At 44.1% G+C, this 15,113-nt stretch overlaps 1 protein-coding gene and 1 long non-coding RNA gene across 5 annotated transcripts in view; one reads left to right on the top strand and one right to left on the bottom strand.

The window, feature by feature from the left end:
* Positions 1-7,399, bottom strand: part of LOC130290527 (uncharacterized) — a 62,167-nt gene extending 54,768 nt beyond the window's left edge. Inside the window, exon 1 of the long non-coding RNA XR_008847625.1 lies at positions 7,203-7,399. This is a non-coding gene — a long non-coding RNA (uncharacterized LOC130290527). The remainder of the gene's footprint in view (positions 1-7,202) is intronic.
* Positions 7,400-7,529: 130 nt separating this feature from the next.
* Positions 7,530-15,113, top strand: part of ZMYM3 (zinc finger MYM-type containing 3) — a 124,084-nt gene continuing 116,500 nt past the window's right edge. Inside the window, exons 1-2 of one of the 4 annotated variants that reach the window (XM_056538282.1) lie at positions 7,530-7,695; positions 11,118-11,805. In XM_056538282.1, the coding sequence (XP_056394257.1) occupies positions 11,238-11,805 (568 nt within the window). In that variant the 5' untranslated portion in view covers positions 7,530-7,695; positions 11,118-11,237. Of the gene's footprint in view, positions 7,696-8,444; positions 8,573-8,938; positions 8,959-11,117; positions 11,806-15,113 lie in introns of those variants that run through there. The other 3 variants (XM_056538283.1, XM_056538285.1, XM_056538284.1) reach the window with 3 other exon arrangements.

Below are 15,113 nucleotides of genomic sequence, written 5' to 3'. Positions count from 1 at the left end.
TTGCTAATGTGACTCTTTCTCTTCTGAGCATTGAAGTGCACCCGCAGTGCACTTGACGTCCACACATGGGCCTTCCAAAAGCCAAATGTGACTCCTTCTCTTCTGAGCATTGTAGTGCACCCGCAGTGCACTTGACGTCCACACATGGGGTATTTCCATACTCAGAAGAGATGGGGTTACAAATTTTGGGGGGCATTTTCTCCTATTACCCCTTGTAAAAATGTAAAATTTTGGTGAAAACCAGCATTTTTGTGAAAAAAAAAATCATTTACACATCCAACTTTAAAGAAAAGTCGTCAAACACCTGTGGGGTGTTAAAGATCACTGAACCCCTTGTTACATTCCTTGAGGGGTGTAGTTTCCAAAATAGTATGCCATGTGGGTTTTTTTTTTTTTTTGCTGTCCTGGCACCATAGGGGCTTCATAAATGGGATATGCCCCCCAAAAACCATTTCAGAAAAATTTGCTTTCTAAAAGCCAAATGTGACTCCTTCTCTTCTGAGCATTGTAGTTTGCCCGCAGTGCACTTGACGTCCACACATGGGGTATTTCCATACTCAGAAGAGATGGGGTTACAAATTCTGGGGGCATTTTCTCCTATTACCCTTTGAAAAAATTAAAAATTTGGGGGAGAACTAGCATTTTAGTGAAAAAAATAAAAATTTACAAATCCAAATTTACCGAAAAGTCGTCGAACACCTGTTAAGGCTCACTGGACCCCTTGTTACGTTCCTTGAGGGGTGTAGTTCCCTAAATAGTATGCCATGTGGGGTTTGTTTTTCTGTTCTGGCACCATAGGGGCTTCTTAAATGTGACATGCCCCCCAAAAACCAGTTCAGAAAAACTCACTCTCCAAAATCCCACTGTCGCTCCTTCCCTTCTGAGCCCTCTACTGCGCCTGCCGAACACTTTACATACACATATGAGGTATTTCCTTACTCAAGAGAAATTGGGTTACAAATGTTAGGAAGATTTATTTCCTTTTACCCCTTGTAAAAATTCAAAAACTGGGTCTACAAGAACAAGCGAGTGTAAAAAATTAAGATTTTGAATTTTAGCCTTTACTTTGCTGTTATTCCTGTGAAACACCTAAAGGGTTAACACACTTACTGAATGTCATTTTGAATACTTTGAGGGTGCAGTTTTTATAATGGGGTCATTTGTGGGGTATTTCTAATAGGAAGGCCCTTCAAATCCACTTAAAAACTGAACTGCTCCCTGAAAAATTTCGATTTTGAAACTTTTGTGAAAAAATGTTACATTACTGCTATACTTTGAAGCCCTCTGATGTTTTCCAAAAGTAAAAACATGTCAACTTTATGATGCAAACATAAAGTAGACATATTGTATATTTGAAACAATATACCATTTATTTGGAATATCCATTTTTCTTATAAGCAGAGAGCTTCAAAGTAAAAAAAAGCTAAATTTTCTATTTTTTCATCAAATTTTTGAATTTTTCGCCAAGAAATGATGCAAGTATTGATTACATTTTTCCACTAACATAAAGTAGAATATGTCATGAAAAAATAATCTCGGAATCAGAATGAAAGGTAAAAGCATCCCAGAGTTATTAATGCTTAAAGTGGCAGTGGTCAGATGTTGAAAAAATGGCCGGGTCCTTAAGGTATAAATGGGCTGTGTCCTTAAAGGAGTAGTCCAGTGATGAACCCAGTGGTGAACAACTTATCCCATATCCTAACGATAGGGGATAAGTTGCAGATCGCGGAGGGTCCGACCGCTGGGGCCCCCCGAGATCTCCTGTACGGGGCCCCGACAGCCCGTGCCAAGGGGGCGTGTCGACCCCGCACGAAGTGGCGGCCGACACGCCCCCTCAATACAACTCTATGGCAGAGCCGAAGCGCTGCCTTCAGCAATCTCCGGCTCTGCCATAGAGATGTATTGAGGGGGCGTGTCGGCCGCGGCTTTGTGCGGAGGTCGACACCCGCTATCTGGCCGGAGAGCCTGGCCCCCGTACAGAGAGATCGCAGGGGGCCCCAGCGGTCGGACCCCCCGCAATCTCAAACTTATTCCCTATGCTTAGGATAGGGGATAAGTTTTTCACCACTGGACTACCCCTTTAAGGGGTTAAAGGACAAAAGCCCATATTTATCAATCAGCCTGAAACCCTAATTGTCTGTTTTTTCCCATAGCAACCAATCACAGCTCAACTTTCACTTTACCAGAGCTCATTAATATACGAAATCTGAGCTGTGATTGGTAATTGTGGGAAAAACCAGACAATTAAGGTTTCAGGTTGATTGATAAATCTGGACAAAAATCCTTTTGAGATTAGTTCCTACTTTTCTGCCAAAGTATGCTTCTTTCCAGAACACTAGTCAAGTGATTGCATTGCCTGCTCTTCCGATGGAAGAAGACAGATGTCTATTTAAAGGAAAAATTTAAACTTGTTTGTCCTTTTCCAGGGTTACAATAGAGGCAGGAATGCCTCTTAACCATCCATTACAAGATGGATTTGTAACTGCATAAATTTGTACTACACTTTTGACGGGTTAGATCCCCCGGCACTTACCAAGGGCTATTGGTACCTCTTGGGCAAAAAGATGCTTGGCTCCCATTGAGCAGAGTTGTTTATCTGCCACCTGGTCTACTCCTCATACATTTTTTCGTTATTATAGAGTAGAGACTAGGCTTTCTGCCCAACCGAGCGTTGCTAACTTTATTATAAATTCCGCTAAGCAGTGAGGCCCTCCCGATGGAGGTTTCTCTTCTTGCTATATCCCCATATTGTGCAGCTGAGGGGCGCTAGGAAAGATAAGATTTGATTGATAATCTGTTTTCCCTAAGTCTCCTCAGCAGCAAAAGGCTCCCTTCCTAGTTTAGTTTACTTTATAATTTATTCTGTCTGCTGGAGGGGGTAAGCCCATTTTATGGGCAGGGGGAACTCATTTGCATAATTAATTGCCATGTTTTTATTGAAGTGTACATGTCGTCAACAAAAACTTTTTTATATAATGTAGATAATACCATATGTATATGTCTTTTTGCTGATGACACAAAGATATGTAACATGGTTGATATTCCTGAGGGAGTACGCCAATTGGAAAAGGATTTAGGCAAACTAGAAGAATGGTCAGAACTCTGGCAACTGAAATTTTATGTGGATAAATGCAAGATAATGCACCTGGGGCATAAAAACCCAAGGGCAGAATATAGAATATTTGACACAGTCCTGACCTCAGTATCTGAGGAAAGGGATTTAGGAGTCATTATTTTAGAAGACTTAAAGGTAGGAAGACAATGTAATAGAGCGGCAGGAACTGCTAGCAGAATGCTTGGATATATTGGGAGAGGTATCAGCAGTAAAAAGAGGGAAGTGCTTATGCCATTGTACAGAGCACTGGGCAGCACATTGAACACATTTTATAAGTGGTCAGAAACTTGTAAATAACTCATTAAGAATAAAGTTACGTTAAAACCAAGCCCATCGTTGTTTTTCTTGTGAAATTCCCAATAAGTTTAATGTGTCACATGACCCTCTTCCTATTGAAAAAACAAAAGTTGGATTCAAAAAGGCCGACTTCAAATTGGCCGCCATGGTCACCACTCATCTTGAAAAGTTTCCCCGCTCACATATACTAATGTGCCACAAACAGGAAGTTAATATCACCAACCATTCCCATTTTATTAAGGTGTATCCATATAAATAGCCCACCCTGTACATTGTTAAAAATTGTGTATATTTTTGGGTGAAAAAATGCCCCTGCAGCTATTGCATGTGTGTCTCTATGTGGAGTCCAAATACAGGAAGTGTGGGTAGGACAAGCAGGGCTCTGTGCAGACTCTTGGCTTGTTGAACCATCCTGATGTATGAGCCAGGAGCATGTTATAGAGCCTCAGTGCACACTGTCCTGCTTTTTCTTAGTGCACAGAGCCCTGCTTGTCCACCCACACTTTCTGTATTTGGACTTCCCATAGAGACACACATGCAATATCTGCAGGGACAAAAAAATATACAAATTTTTTAACCAATGTATATTACAAATATACATATAATGGTATTATCTACATTATATAAAAAGATTTTGTTGATGACAGGTACACTTTAAAAATTCCTTTGTCCCATGGGGCGAAAGACACCCTATATTGTGCTGCTGACGAGATTAAGGGAATAGACTTTTAAATAGACGTTATTTACAAATCTGTTTAACTTTCTGGCACCAGTTGATTTGAAAACATTTGTTTTCAACCGGAGTATCCCTTTAACCCGGTCAGGACATCGCGTATCGGTACCCCCTTGTGCCTGACAACAGTAATCTCTGCAGACACATCTGTCCATTTTAGGAACTGTCCAGAGCAGGATAGGTTTTCTATTGGGATTTGCTTCTACTTCGCACAGTTCCTAATATGGACAGAGGTGTCAGCAGAGAGCACTGTGGTCAGGGGCAGAAAGAAAAATCAAAAAGAAAAGAAATTCCTGTTAATCATACAGCAGCTGATAAGTACTGGAAGGATTAAGATTTTTTTAATAGAAGTAATTAACAAGCCTGTTTAACTTTCAGAACCAGTTGATTTTGACCCCTTAAGGACGCCGGGCTTAACCATATGCCCCCGTTTTAAAGTCCTTAAGGACTGAGGGCGTATCGGTACGCCCGTGGGAATTCTGGTCCCTGCCGCTCGCCGGTCGGTGACAGGACTGGTGTGACTGCTGATATCAGCAGGCAGCCCGTGCAAACCCCTGATCACCGCAATTCACTGGTCAATTCAGACTGGTGATTTGCGGCGATTCCGTGTCAATCGGGTCTCTGGTGACCCGGAAAAAAAAAAGGGTGAATGGGGCTGTCCGAGACAGCCCCATTCACCCTTACCCAGCAGGAGTGAGGTGGCACGGGTGCCGCCTCACGATCACGTAATTGATTGGTCGGAACGACCGACCAATCACGACGCTGCTAGGCGGTGATCAGGACGGCAATCATGGCGGCAACCTGGGCCAGAAGGGGTCTCCTACCTTGCCCTGGTCCGGCAGGGGTCCCCTCGTGTGCGGTGGCGATGACAGGAGCAGCAGGATCGGTGGCAGCAGCGGCGGTTAGTGCTTGTACTACTACCCCCATCATGGATCAGACTCTGTTCCATGATGGGGGTTGTAGTACAGGGGCTGAGGGATTGATCGCACCAGGTCTCACTTCTGAGAACCGATCCGAAGTTATTAAGCAGGGGAGCGGGCGGCATGGTCCGCAACCCTGTGATCACCGATGTATTTTACTTTCGTTTTTAAATTCCCTGCAGGGAGCTCTGAATTGTCAATATTGAGGAGCCAATGAGGGCTCCCTGCAGGGATTTTAAAATGGACAATGTATATTAAAAGTGCTGTGGGGGGATGTATATCTATATCTAGTGCTATATATCTAGCCCCCCAGCGCATTTATAAAGATATAACCCCCGCCAGTGCAAAAATATATACCCCCGCAGTGTATATATATATATATATATATATGTGACCCCCCCCGCCAGCGCATTTATAATGTAAGCCCCGCCTGCGCCTTTATAATTATATACCCCTCGCCAGCGAAATTATCAATACTTACCCCCGCCAGCGCATTTATGCGGGGGGCTGGCGCATATGTCATTACTGCAGCGCTATCTGTGAATAGTATTTTACTCGCAGAGCATCGCACCAGCCGCCGCGATGCTGCTGATAGAATATTATTCATACATCGCGCTGCAGGGGCATATTATATAGATGTGCTGTGGGGGCCAGAGAATACTATATATATGGCCCCCACAGCACTTCTATATAATATGCCCCTGCAGCGCGATGTATGAATAGTATTCTATCAGCAGCATCGTGGCGGCAGCGGCTGGTGCGATGCTCTGCGAGTAAAATACTATTCACAGATAGGGCTGCAGGGGTCACATAAATGCGCTGGCGGGGGGTATATATTGATAATTGCGTTGGCGGGTGGTATATAATTATAAAGGCGCAGGCGGGGGTTATATTATAAATGCGCTGGCGGGGGGTCACATATATATATATATATATATATATACACTGCGGGGGTATATATTTTTGCGCTAGCGGAGGTTATATCTTTATAAATGCGCTGGGGCGCTAGATATATAGCGCTATGTATCTTGCCCCCCACAGCGCTTTTAATATACATTGTCCATTTTAAAAATCCCCGCAGGGAGCCCTGATTGGCTCCTCAGTACTGGCCATTCAGAGCTCCCTGCGGGGAATTGAAAAATGAAAGTAAAATACATCGTGATCGCAGGGTTGCCGACCATGCCGCCCGCTCCCCTACTTAATAACTTCTGATCGGATCAGGTCTCAGAAGTGAGACCTGATGCGATCAATCCCTCAGCCATTGTACTACAACCCCCATCATGGAACAGAGTCTGATCCATGATGGGGATAGTAGTACAAACACTAATGTAGTCCCCCCAGCCACCTGCAGCCGGGGAATTACTACTCCCATCATGGAACAGACTTGTTTCCATGATGAGAGTAGTAGTAGTCCCACAACACTGTAGGAGTCTGCTGATGTCCCCTCTTCTTCCATGAAAAAAATGGAAATGAGTGCAAACGGGTTCATACAGATGTAAACGGATTGTAAAAAAATCCTGTTGACATGAATGGGATTTTTTTTAACCGTTTTTAATCCGTTTACAATCTGCAAAAACGGAAATGAAACAGGGATAAAAAAACGGGGGCAAACGGCCGTGTGAACGCACCCTAAAAAGGAAAGAAGCAATGTGATTGGTTGCTATGGGCAACACATTCCTCTGGACAGGTTTTGATAAATCTCCCCTATGTCATTACATAACAGCACTGTAAGCTACATAGCCAACAGAGACAGCGCTGTGTGCACTGTATATATAATTATTATTGTTATTACTATATAGTGGTTGTGCATTGCTTCTTTTTTTTTTTTTTTACTTTAGTAGAAGAATATTTGGTAGGAGTGCCCCAAGGTGGGAAAGATTGGGGAACAATGCCCTATGCAAACATTTTGGTGTAAAACAAAACAAAAAAAACAAATTTTTTTGTGCATGTTTGCTTGCGCAAAACTTTACGTTATTTACACCAGCCACGTTTCTATAGAGGAATACTGTATTATCGTACATAGAAAATTGTCTATCTATCTGTATCTCTTAAACATTCTATCAGTGCTGTTGTGAGGGGGGGTTGTTTACACGTATATAGACCTCTGAAGGGCGTTTTGTGGCGGTTTAGGCTTCACCTTTAGCCATTTGCAGCCCCTGAGTCACATACTGCCTGTTCTTTAGGTTCTAGAGCCAGAGAAGGCCCCACTCCGTATCATAAAGGAAAGAATAGCTCACTACGCCTGCGCACACCCCAACGTTTCCACTGCCGCTCGCTCCATCTCTCCTCCCCTCTACAAACACTGCCGAGCCATCAGCGAGTCACTGTAAGGCTAAACCCCGCCTAACTGTCATAGCCACGCCCCCATCCGCGGAAGCGCGCCCGTCCTGCTACAGGTTTGAGATCGCGCTTAAAGGGACCGCAGCGGGGGCGCGCCTGAGAGAGAGCGCCTGAGTGCGTGAGACAGCGAGAGACGTTGCGATTGAGACCTCCTGAGAGTGCCGCTGCGCCAGAGACTGTAGCTGGAAAAGAGAGAGAGCTGCTGCGGCCAGCACATAGGCGCTGTACCTTATCCGACGAGGGGGGTTGGGAAAACACCCGCCAAGGGGTGGGGATCGAAGCCCGTGAAGGTATGGTGTGAGGGAGGCACGGCGGCAAATAGAGCAGTGGGGGTGAGCAGGGCTGCGGATAGCTGGCCTGCTTCTGGGGGACAGGGCACCATCTGGAGGGGTTCCCTGGAATGTGCACAACACCCGTAGGTGGGTGGGGCGTGTAATCTGTCGACACTTGGGCTGGAGATGAGAGGGGGGCACATAGCCGGGGTAAGAGGCGGGAGAGGATCTGGAGGTGTGGAAAAAGGCGGGGGACGGCGTGTGTATGGCGGGTGGGGTTTAGGGTGCTGAATGGGGGCCAGGTGACATGTTTTGGGGTGCTGGCAGCATGTGTGCCTGTGAGGGGGGAAGGGGAGGCCCAAGGGGCACAGGGTGCAGGCTATAGGGCATGTGCTAGGGGGTGCACACCTGGGGAAAGAGGGTACACTGGGGAAGGCAGGAGGGGATGCAATGCTGGGTGTAGGATTGGGTGCAGTGGTGGGGGGTAGAAAGGGGTGGTACTCCTAGGGAAAGTTGGGTTAGGGCAGTGGGATTTTTTTTGGGGGAGGAGGGCACTGCATGCAAAAGTAGTACCAGGATACATGGTAGAAACTTCTGGGAAAAGTTGGATAAGGACGGGGTTTTGGGGGGCACTGCTTTCAAAAGTGGCAGAACAGTAGTTGGGGGCACTGTTTGGGAAAGCGGGGTGAGGGTAGGGGGACTTTGCTGGAGAAAGTGGGGGGTGTACTGTTGGAGTAAGTGGGGTGGGGTCAAGAGGACACATGGCTGATAGTGGGTGCACAATGTACAGGAGACATGCCAGTCAGAACACTGAGGGGCTACCATTGTGCAAGGAGTATTGGAGATGAAGGGTATGGTTGGTGCTAACACAATGGCCGAATATTCTTGTATTTAGGTAAAGAGATCACGTTCTGTATAGTTCAGATTGGACTGAAGTCTTTATATAATATATATATATATATATATATATATATATATATATATATATATATACTGTGATCAGTCTCCTAAGGCCACACAAACACTAATGGTAGATATTAGTAGTCATGGTACTTGTGGCTGGTGCCAGAGGCCACCATACACCTTAAAATGTCGGATGAACTGCCGGAGTGTCTGTCAGACTATAGTATAAGGCTTATGTGTTGTGTTTTTTTTTTTAAGTGAAATGATTTTGTCTGGGAAAATGGCCACCATTACAGCATTCCTAGAGGGAGCCATGCTTTGTGGCATGCAGGCCATGGCTCACTAGTCTACACATTGCTTTCATAGAAATGGCTAGAAGTAAGAGAACCTCATGGCTTTAGAGTTGAGCAACTTTGCTTATGTCATATCATATTTGTTATTGTCTGTATCTTAATAAGACTTGAGTATGTATCTTATACTAGACCTCTGTACTGTTGGCTTCATGAAAATGAATGGTTTGGGGGGAGAAATGTAGTTGTCTGTCTGACATTCACTTGAATAGGCTTTGACTTGAATTCCCATCTTTATATGTCTAGTTTCATGGCATATCCTTCCATAGACCCAGATCAGCTGTCAGAAGACTTGTTTCGGCCTCCATATGAATGTTTTTTATTTGTTGGTAGAACAGCACAGACCCCAGTGTTATGCCATAAGGTCATATTCGCACATAACATATCTTGTGTGTATTTGAAGCTGCAGATTCAATGTAAACGAAATGACCGAACACAGCTTCAAATGCTATGCATCAAATATGTGCATGATACCCGTCATAGGCCTTAAAGCATGATGTGGTAAAACAAGTGTACTCTGAGGTATATTTTGCTTTAAAATGGGAGTCCATGTATGACGGATTCCACGATGTGGCATACATTGGTTATACACCAAAGTTTGTGTGTGTATATACATATATATATATATATATATATATATATATCTCTATCTTCACTATTCACTGCAAAAATGCAGTGTGAAAAAAACATGGCACATATTACATCTTAACCTTGTTTACTTGATACTTTCAATGCAGTTTGAGTTCCTATAAAATGTGATGCATGATCATTAATATATACTAACTTTTATGGTACACAACTGTTGTTCAATTATTAAAGGAGAACTCCAACAAAGGATAGGGGATAAGTAGCTTATCGCAGGGGGTCCAACCGCTGGGACCGGGATGGCACCCCGCTTCTCTGTGAGGAGTGCATGTGTGGCACATGCTCCCTTAATTTCAATGGGAGCGGCGATGATGCCAGAGTTCTGTACTCGGGTCTTTTCGGTGCTCCCATAGAAATAAATGGAGCGCATGCCGGCTGCAGCACCTGCTCCTCACTGAGCACCAGGTCCTGTCCTGGAGAAAACTGGACCGGAATCCCCCCGCAATCAGCTGCTTTTAGCCTGAGATCTCCTTTAAAAGGGTACTCCGCCCCTAGAAATGTTATCCCCATCCGAAGGATAAGGAATAACATGTCTGATTGGGCTGGCTTTGCAGCATTCATGAGCCTGGGGCTTCCATGTTTGTCACGCCACGTCCTCTCCATTCTTTTGTATGAGAGGGGGCATGACGGCTACTACACAGCCGTTATGCCCCCTCTCATATATATGAATGGAGGGGATGTGGCGTGATGTCACAAAGACTTCCGTGTTCATGAATGCTCGAGCGCCTGCCTGAAGATCGTGGGGCTCCTAGCACCGGCATGTTTTCCCTTATCCTTTTCCCACATTATACAGCATTTTAATATAGAAAAAAAAATTCTATCAGACTTGGATATCTCTTAAGGAGATCTGTAATGCAATATAACTTATCCCCTATCCTTTGGATAGGGGATAAGTTATAGATCACTGGGGCCCCCCGATCTACTGTAAGGGGCCGTGGCAGTATGCTGAAAAGGGGCGTTCCATTCCTGCATGACTGGGCGGCCGACATGCCCCCTTTATGTATCCCATAGAGAAACATGGAGGGGGTGTGTCTGCCACGGCTTTCTGCTGGCGACAACACTGCACTTTCTGCAAACTGCCTCGGCCCGTCCAGGAGATTGGAGGGGGTCCCAGTGCCCAGACCCCCCGCGATCTAGAATTTCCTATATTGCCTGCTTCTGAAATCATGTTAGTGACAAGAAATACTTGTCTGATTAAAAGGGAGCCTGTCATTGGTTCCAGGGTCTCAGAAACAGAGGCCTGCTGTTTTAAGAAAGCAAGCTATGATTTACTCTGAAACGCATAGAGATTGCTGAGAAATCAAAGGTTTAAAAGCCACCAGGAACTGGGTAACTAGTCGCAGGGGTGGTTCCTGTTGGGCTTCAAGTGTTCCTGTCATTTGTAAAATCTTTCTTTATAATGTAAATAACATGTATATATTTCACATACATGATATGTATATATTTGTGACATACACTGTTTAAAAATGTGTACTTGGGTGAAAAAATATGTCGATTTGAGAATACATTTATAACTTAAAATAATGTATTTTCTCTTTCCAGAAGGGGCCTCTTTAGCAGGTTTCCTGAGACCAACAAGCTTAAGTAGAGACCATCAGACTGAAGTCACACTTAAAAGATCTGGTATTGGACGTCCTTTTCAGGAATCCTTAGTCTATAGACATGGAGAGTGATGACAGTAAGGAGCCTGACAGCCATAAAAAAGAAGATGCTGCAGTAACTGCAACTGAGGAACAGGGGAGTAAGGCAAACAAAAAGGCTAAAGGGATTGGAAAAGAGGAGAACTCTAATGTAGACCCTCAAACTAAAAAGCCACCTTCAGACTTAGCAGATAGTGATGGTAAGGATGATGTAGTCTTTGTTGCAGCAAGGATGACCAAAAAATCTGAAGTGGAACGTTCCAAAGCGCAGAAAACAAAGCATATAGAAGAAAATGGAGATCCAGGCCAGACGATCACTGAGACTGGGGAGGGCAACAATTGTGCATCAGAAGAAAAAGCAGCAGGCGAAGCCCCTGAAACACAGGCAGACCCACCTCAGCCCAGTCAGACGCTACCAAGAAGGATGAGGCTACGACCTACTCTAAAACCTCGATCTGCTGTACCCCAAAATGTAGATCATAATGTAAGCTCTGATAAAGAAACTAGTCCAAGGGAAAAAGAAACCTCTCAACTGGACCATTCATCTGAGAAGGGTGATGATGTGGATGCAAATTCCAGGCCTTCTTCTGGTGTGTAGAAACTTTTTATTTAATTTTTTATGAATTAGATTTTTTTATTCCAAAATGTAAACATACATAATACAATTGTACAATTGAACAAGGTTCTTAAAGATAAGATTAGGTGTGCTTGGTTACACTTGCAATAAGATGTCTTTAAAAAAAAAAAAAAACTCTGAAATGCTACTGATGACTTTTATAGCATTAAATAGTTATAGAGCTATTTGTTATCTCAGCTAGAAAGTATAATTTTGGATAAAGCTTGTATATGTAATAAGTGTGAAAGTATTTTTTAGCCATTGTTGATATACATGAAACTGATTATCGATGGCTGTCCACTGTGAATTAAAGTGATCTTGGGGCAATTTTTACTCAAGTTTGTTGAATAGTAAAGGCAAACAGGACTTTGGTGCTTGGCTTAAAACAGCTACTGCTTTCTGTCCAGTAGATCTAGCAGGGCCCTTCCACCCCCAATTGGTGCCAATGGTTCTCTTGTTTTATCAGAAAGTCTTAAATAATGAGCTAAAGTAGTAATGATAAGCTATTGCTGACATGCACTGATACTACACTAAACTAAAATTTAATGTGGAGAAGTGCAAGATAATGCTCCTGGGATGTAAAAAACCCCAGGGCTGAATATAAAATGTGATACAATCCTAACCTCAGTATCTGAGGAAATGGATTTGGTGACAATTATTTTAGAAGACTTAAAGGTAGGCAGACAATGTCAGATTGCTTGGATGTATAGGGAGCAGTATTGAAAGAGGGAAGTGCTCATGTCACTGTATATAGCATTAGTGAGACTTTACATGGAGAATTGTGCACAGTAATGGAGGCCGTATCTCCAGAAGGATATAGATATTTTGGAGAGAGTTTAGAGTAGAGCTACTAAACCAGTCCATGGGTTGCAGGATAAAACTTACCCGTAAAGGTTAAAGGACCTTTAAAGGAAATCTGTCCTCAGTGTCACTTTCGCTAACCTGTTGTTAAATACTGTTAGTGCAGGTGACACTGATAACCGTACTTAGGGTGGCCGAAAACAGGCCGCTCCCGTATCCTAGCCGGATCCAGCCCAAACCCCATTCATTTAAAAAATGGCAATGGCAAAAATGAGCCAACTGGCTTCAGCGTTTGACTTCGGTCGGCTTATTGAAATGAAAGGGGTTCTGGCCGGATACGGGAGTGGCCGGTTTTCGCTCCCCCGACATCCCCCCACCCCCCAACCGGATCCGGCACCCGTACACTACAAACATAGTGTGAACCCACCCTTGTCTGGTCCCGTTCAATGCTGTGGTTCTTTCGCAGTCTTCCGCCGTATCTTCCATTCCGCGGCTGACTTGGAGCAGGGGCGAGGCTTAGAATTTTATGTCACAACTTAGCTTACATATAGTTGACTTTTATATTTTTATAGAAAGGATGTTTGTGTTTTATATCTATGCAATGGAGCTCTCTCAAAGGTATTGGGGGAAATGTATCATTCTTGTCTTTCAAAAGGGAGTTCAAAGTTAGTATGATAAATGTTGCACAATAGCAAAACTATCACAGGGGTGATAAATTTGGCACACACAAACAATAAAACCCCTCAGAACACAATTTTGTATGAATACTCCTCTCCTCTGCAACTTTCTTGCACAAAGTCTCTCCAAAGGCCCGGTTTGGACTGGTGTAGATAAGCGACTTTTTGAAGGGGTTTGCAACTCTTTGTGTGACAGTCGCACTTGATAAATACGTTACCAGTGCAAAGTGAAAACTAAAAATTACTTTTGTAAGTTCATTGTAGCTTTTTTTCTTACAGCCAAATGTCGCAAAAGAAGGTACTTTGGAGAATGTGCAACATGTCATGAACCAAATATAAGCAAAAAAGGCTCTAAAAACAGTAATGTCCCCCATTGTGTTTATTTTTTTTTCCTCCCCTAAACAGAAGTAGGTAGCTTTTCAGGGTCCAAGTTTTCTACCCACATAATCATAATCCTCATTTGGCTGTACATTATCGTTGCAGTGGCCACTTAATTCCCCTGCAGCAGAATAACAACTTAAAGGGGTACTCAGGGATACATTTCTTTAACTTGCCAAAAAAAGCCAGAAGAGGGGAAAAAAAAATAAAAATAATAATTTCTCCCACCCAAACCCCCTCCTGTATCCCGCTCCTAGCCTCTGCAGCGATCCTCTTCCTGCTTCTTGTGATCGACCTGTCACACCACGGCTGCCAGCCACAGCGATGTCCCTTCTTGGCTGTTGATAAGCTGAACTGGCGTGTGACATATTGAGTCCATTAATGGCTGAGGCAGGACATTGCTGTGACCATCAATTAGCTAAGCCACAGTGTGACTAATCAACCACAAGAAACATGAAGAGGTTGGGAGTGTGATACCGGCAGAGTGGAGAGGTAAGTCAAGTTAGATTTTTAAATGCTGGCCTTTTGGGCAAGTCAAAAAAGAAAGTTATATCCTAGAGTATTCCTATGATGGTTCTGACAGTGTAGGAGCTGTGCTTCCGCAAAGGCCTTGTATTATGGTTCAGGGCAAGTGAGTGATCTTCGGTGCACAACAAATGGGATAACTCCGTAGGCTACAGTATCCTATATAACAATATCTAGCAAAGAAAGAACAAAACATATGATGAATGGCAAGAATTGAAAAACAGATTACAGTGGTCCCTCAACATACGATGGTAATTTGTTCCAAACGACCCATCGTTTGTTGAATCCATCGTATGTTGAGGCATCCGTGCAATGTAAAGTATAGGAAGTTATACTCGCCTGTCCCCGCTGCTCCGGACCGCGTCCTCACTGCTCCTGATGCTGTCCCAGGGGCTCCCAATGCTGTCCCGCTGCTCCAGTGTCTTCTTTGGGATCCTCTGGCTTCTTCTGCAGGGTCTGGGCCTCGCTTTCTGGTGACGTCATTACACTGCTGCGCCGGCACGGCGTGCGTAGTGACGTAATAACGACGCCGGAAAGCGAGGCCCGGACCCTGGAGAAGATGCAGAAGACGCCGGAGGATCGTGAAGTGGACCCGGAGCAGCGGGGATAGGTAAGCGAACCTGTCCGGGATGCTTAAACTGCTATCCGACAGCAGCTTAAGCATTTTGTGCTGTCGGATAGCAGTTAATGCGATGGCCCCGACATATAAAAGCATTGTATGTCGATTTTATCATATGTCGGGGCCATCGCATGTTGGGGAGGGGGGGGGGGTTACTGTATGGACCTGATTTACTAAGAGTGTTGTGTAGGTTTCTTTGTGGGTTTTAATTTCCTACAATTTTTTTTCCACATTATTTACTAAGCTTTCCCTACATTTTGCACTTTTCCCTACATTTAGCTT

The sequence above is a fragment of the Hyla sarda genome, chromosome 9 (genome assembly GCF_029499605.1).
Source record: "Hyla sarda isolate aHylSar1 chromosome 9, aHylSar1.hap1, whole genome shotgun sequence".
NCBI lineage: Eukaryota > Metazoa > Chordata > Amphibia > Anura > Hylidae > Hyla > Hyla sarda.
The sequence above is the reverse complement of the archived record's forward strand: the minus strand, read 5'-3'. Positions and strand labels throughout refer to the sequence as shown.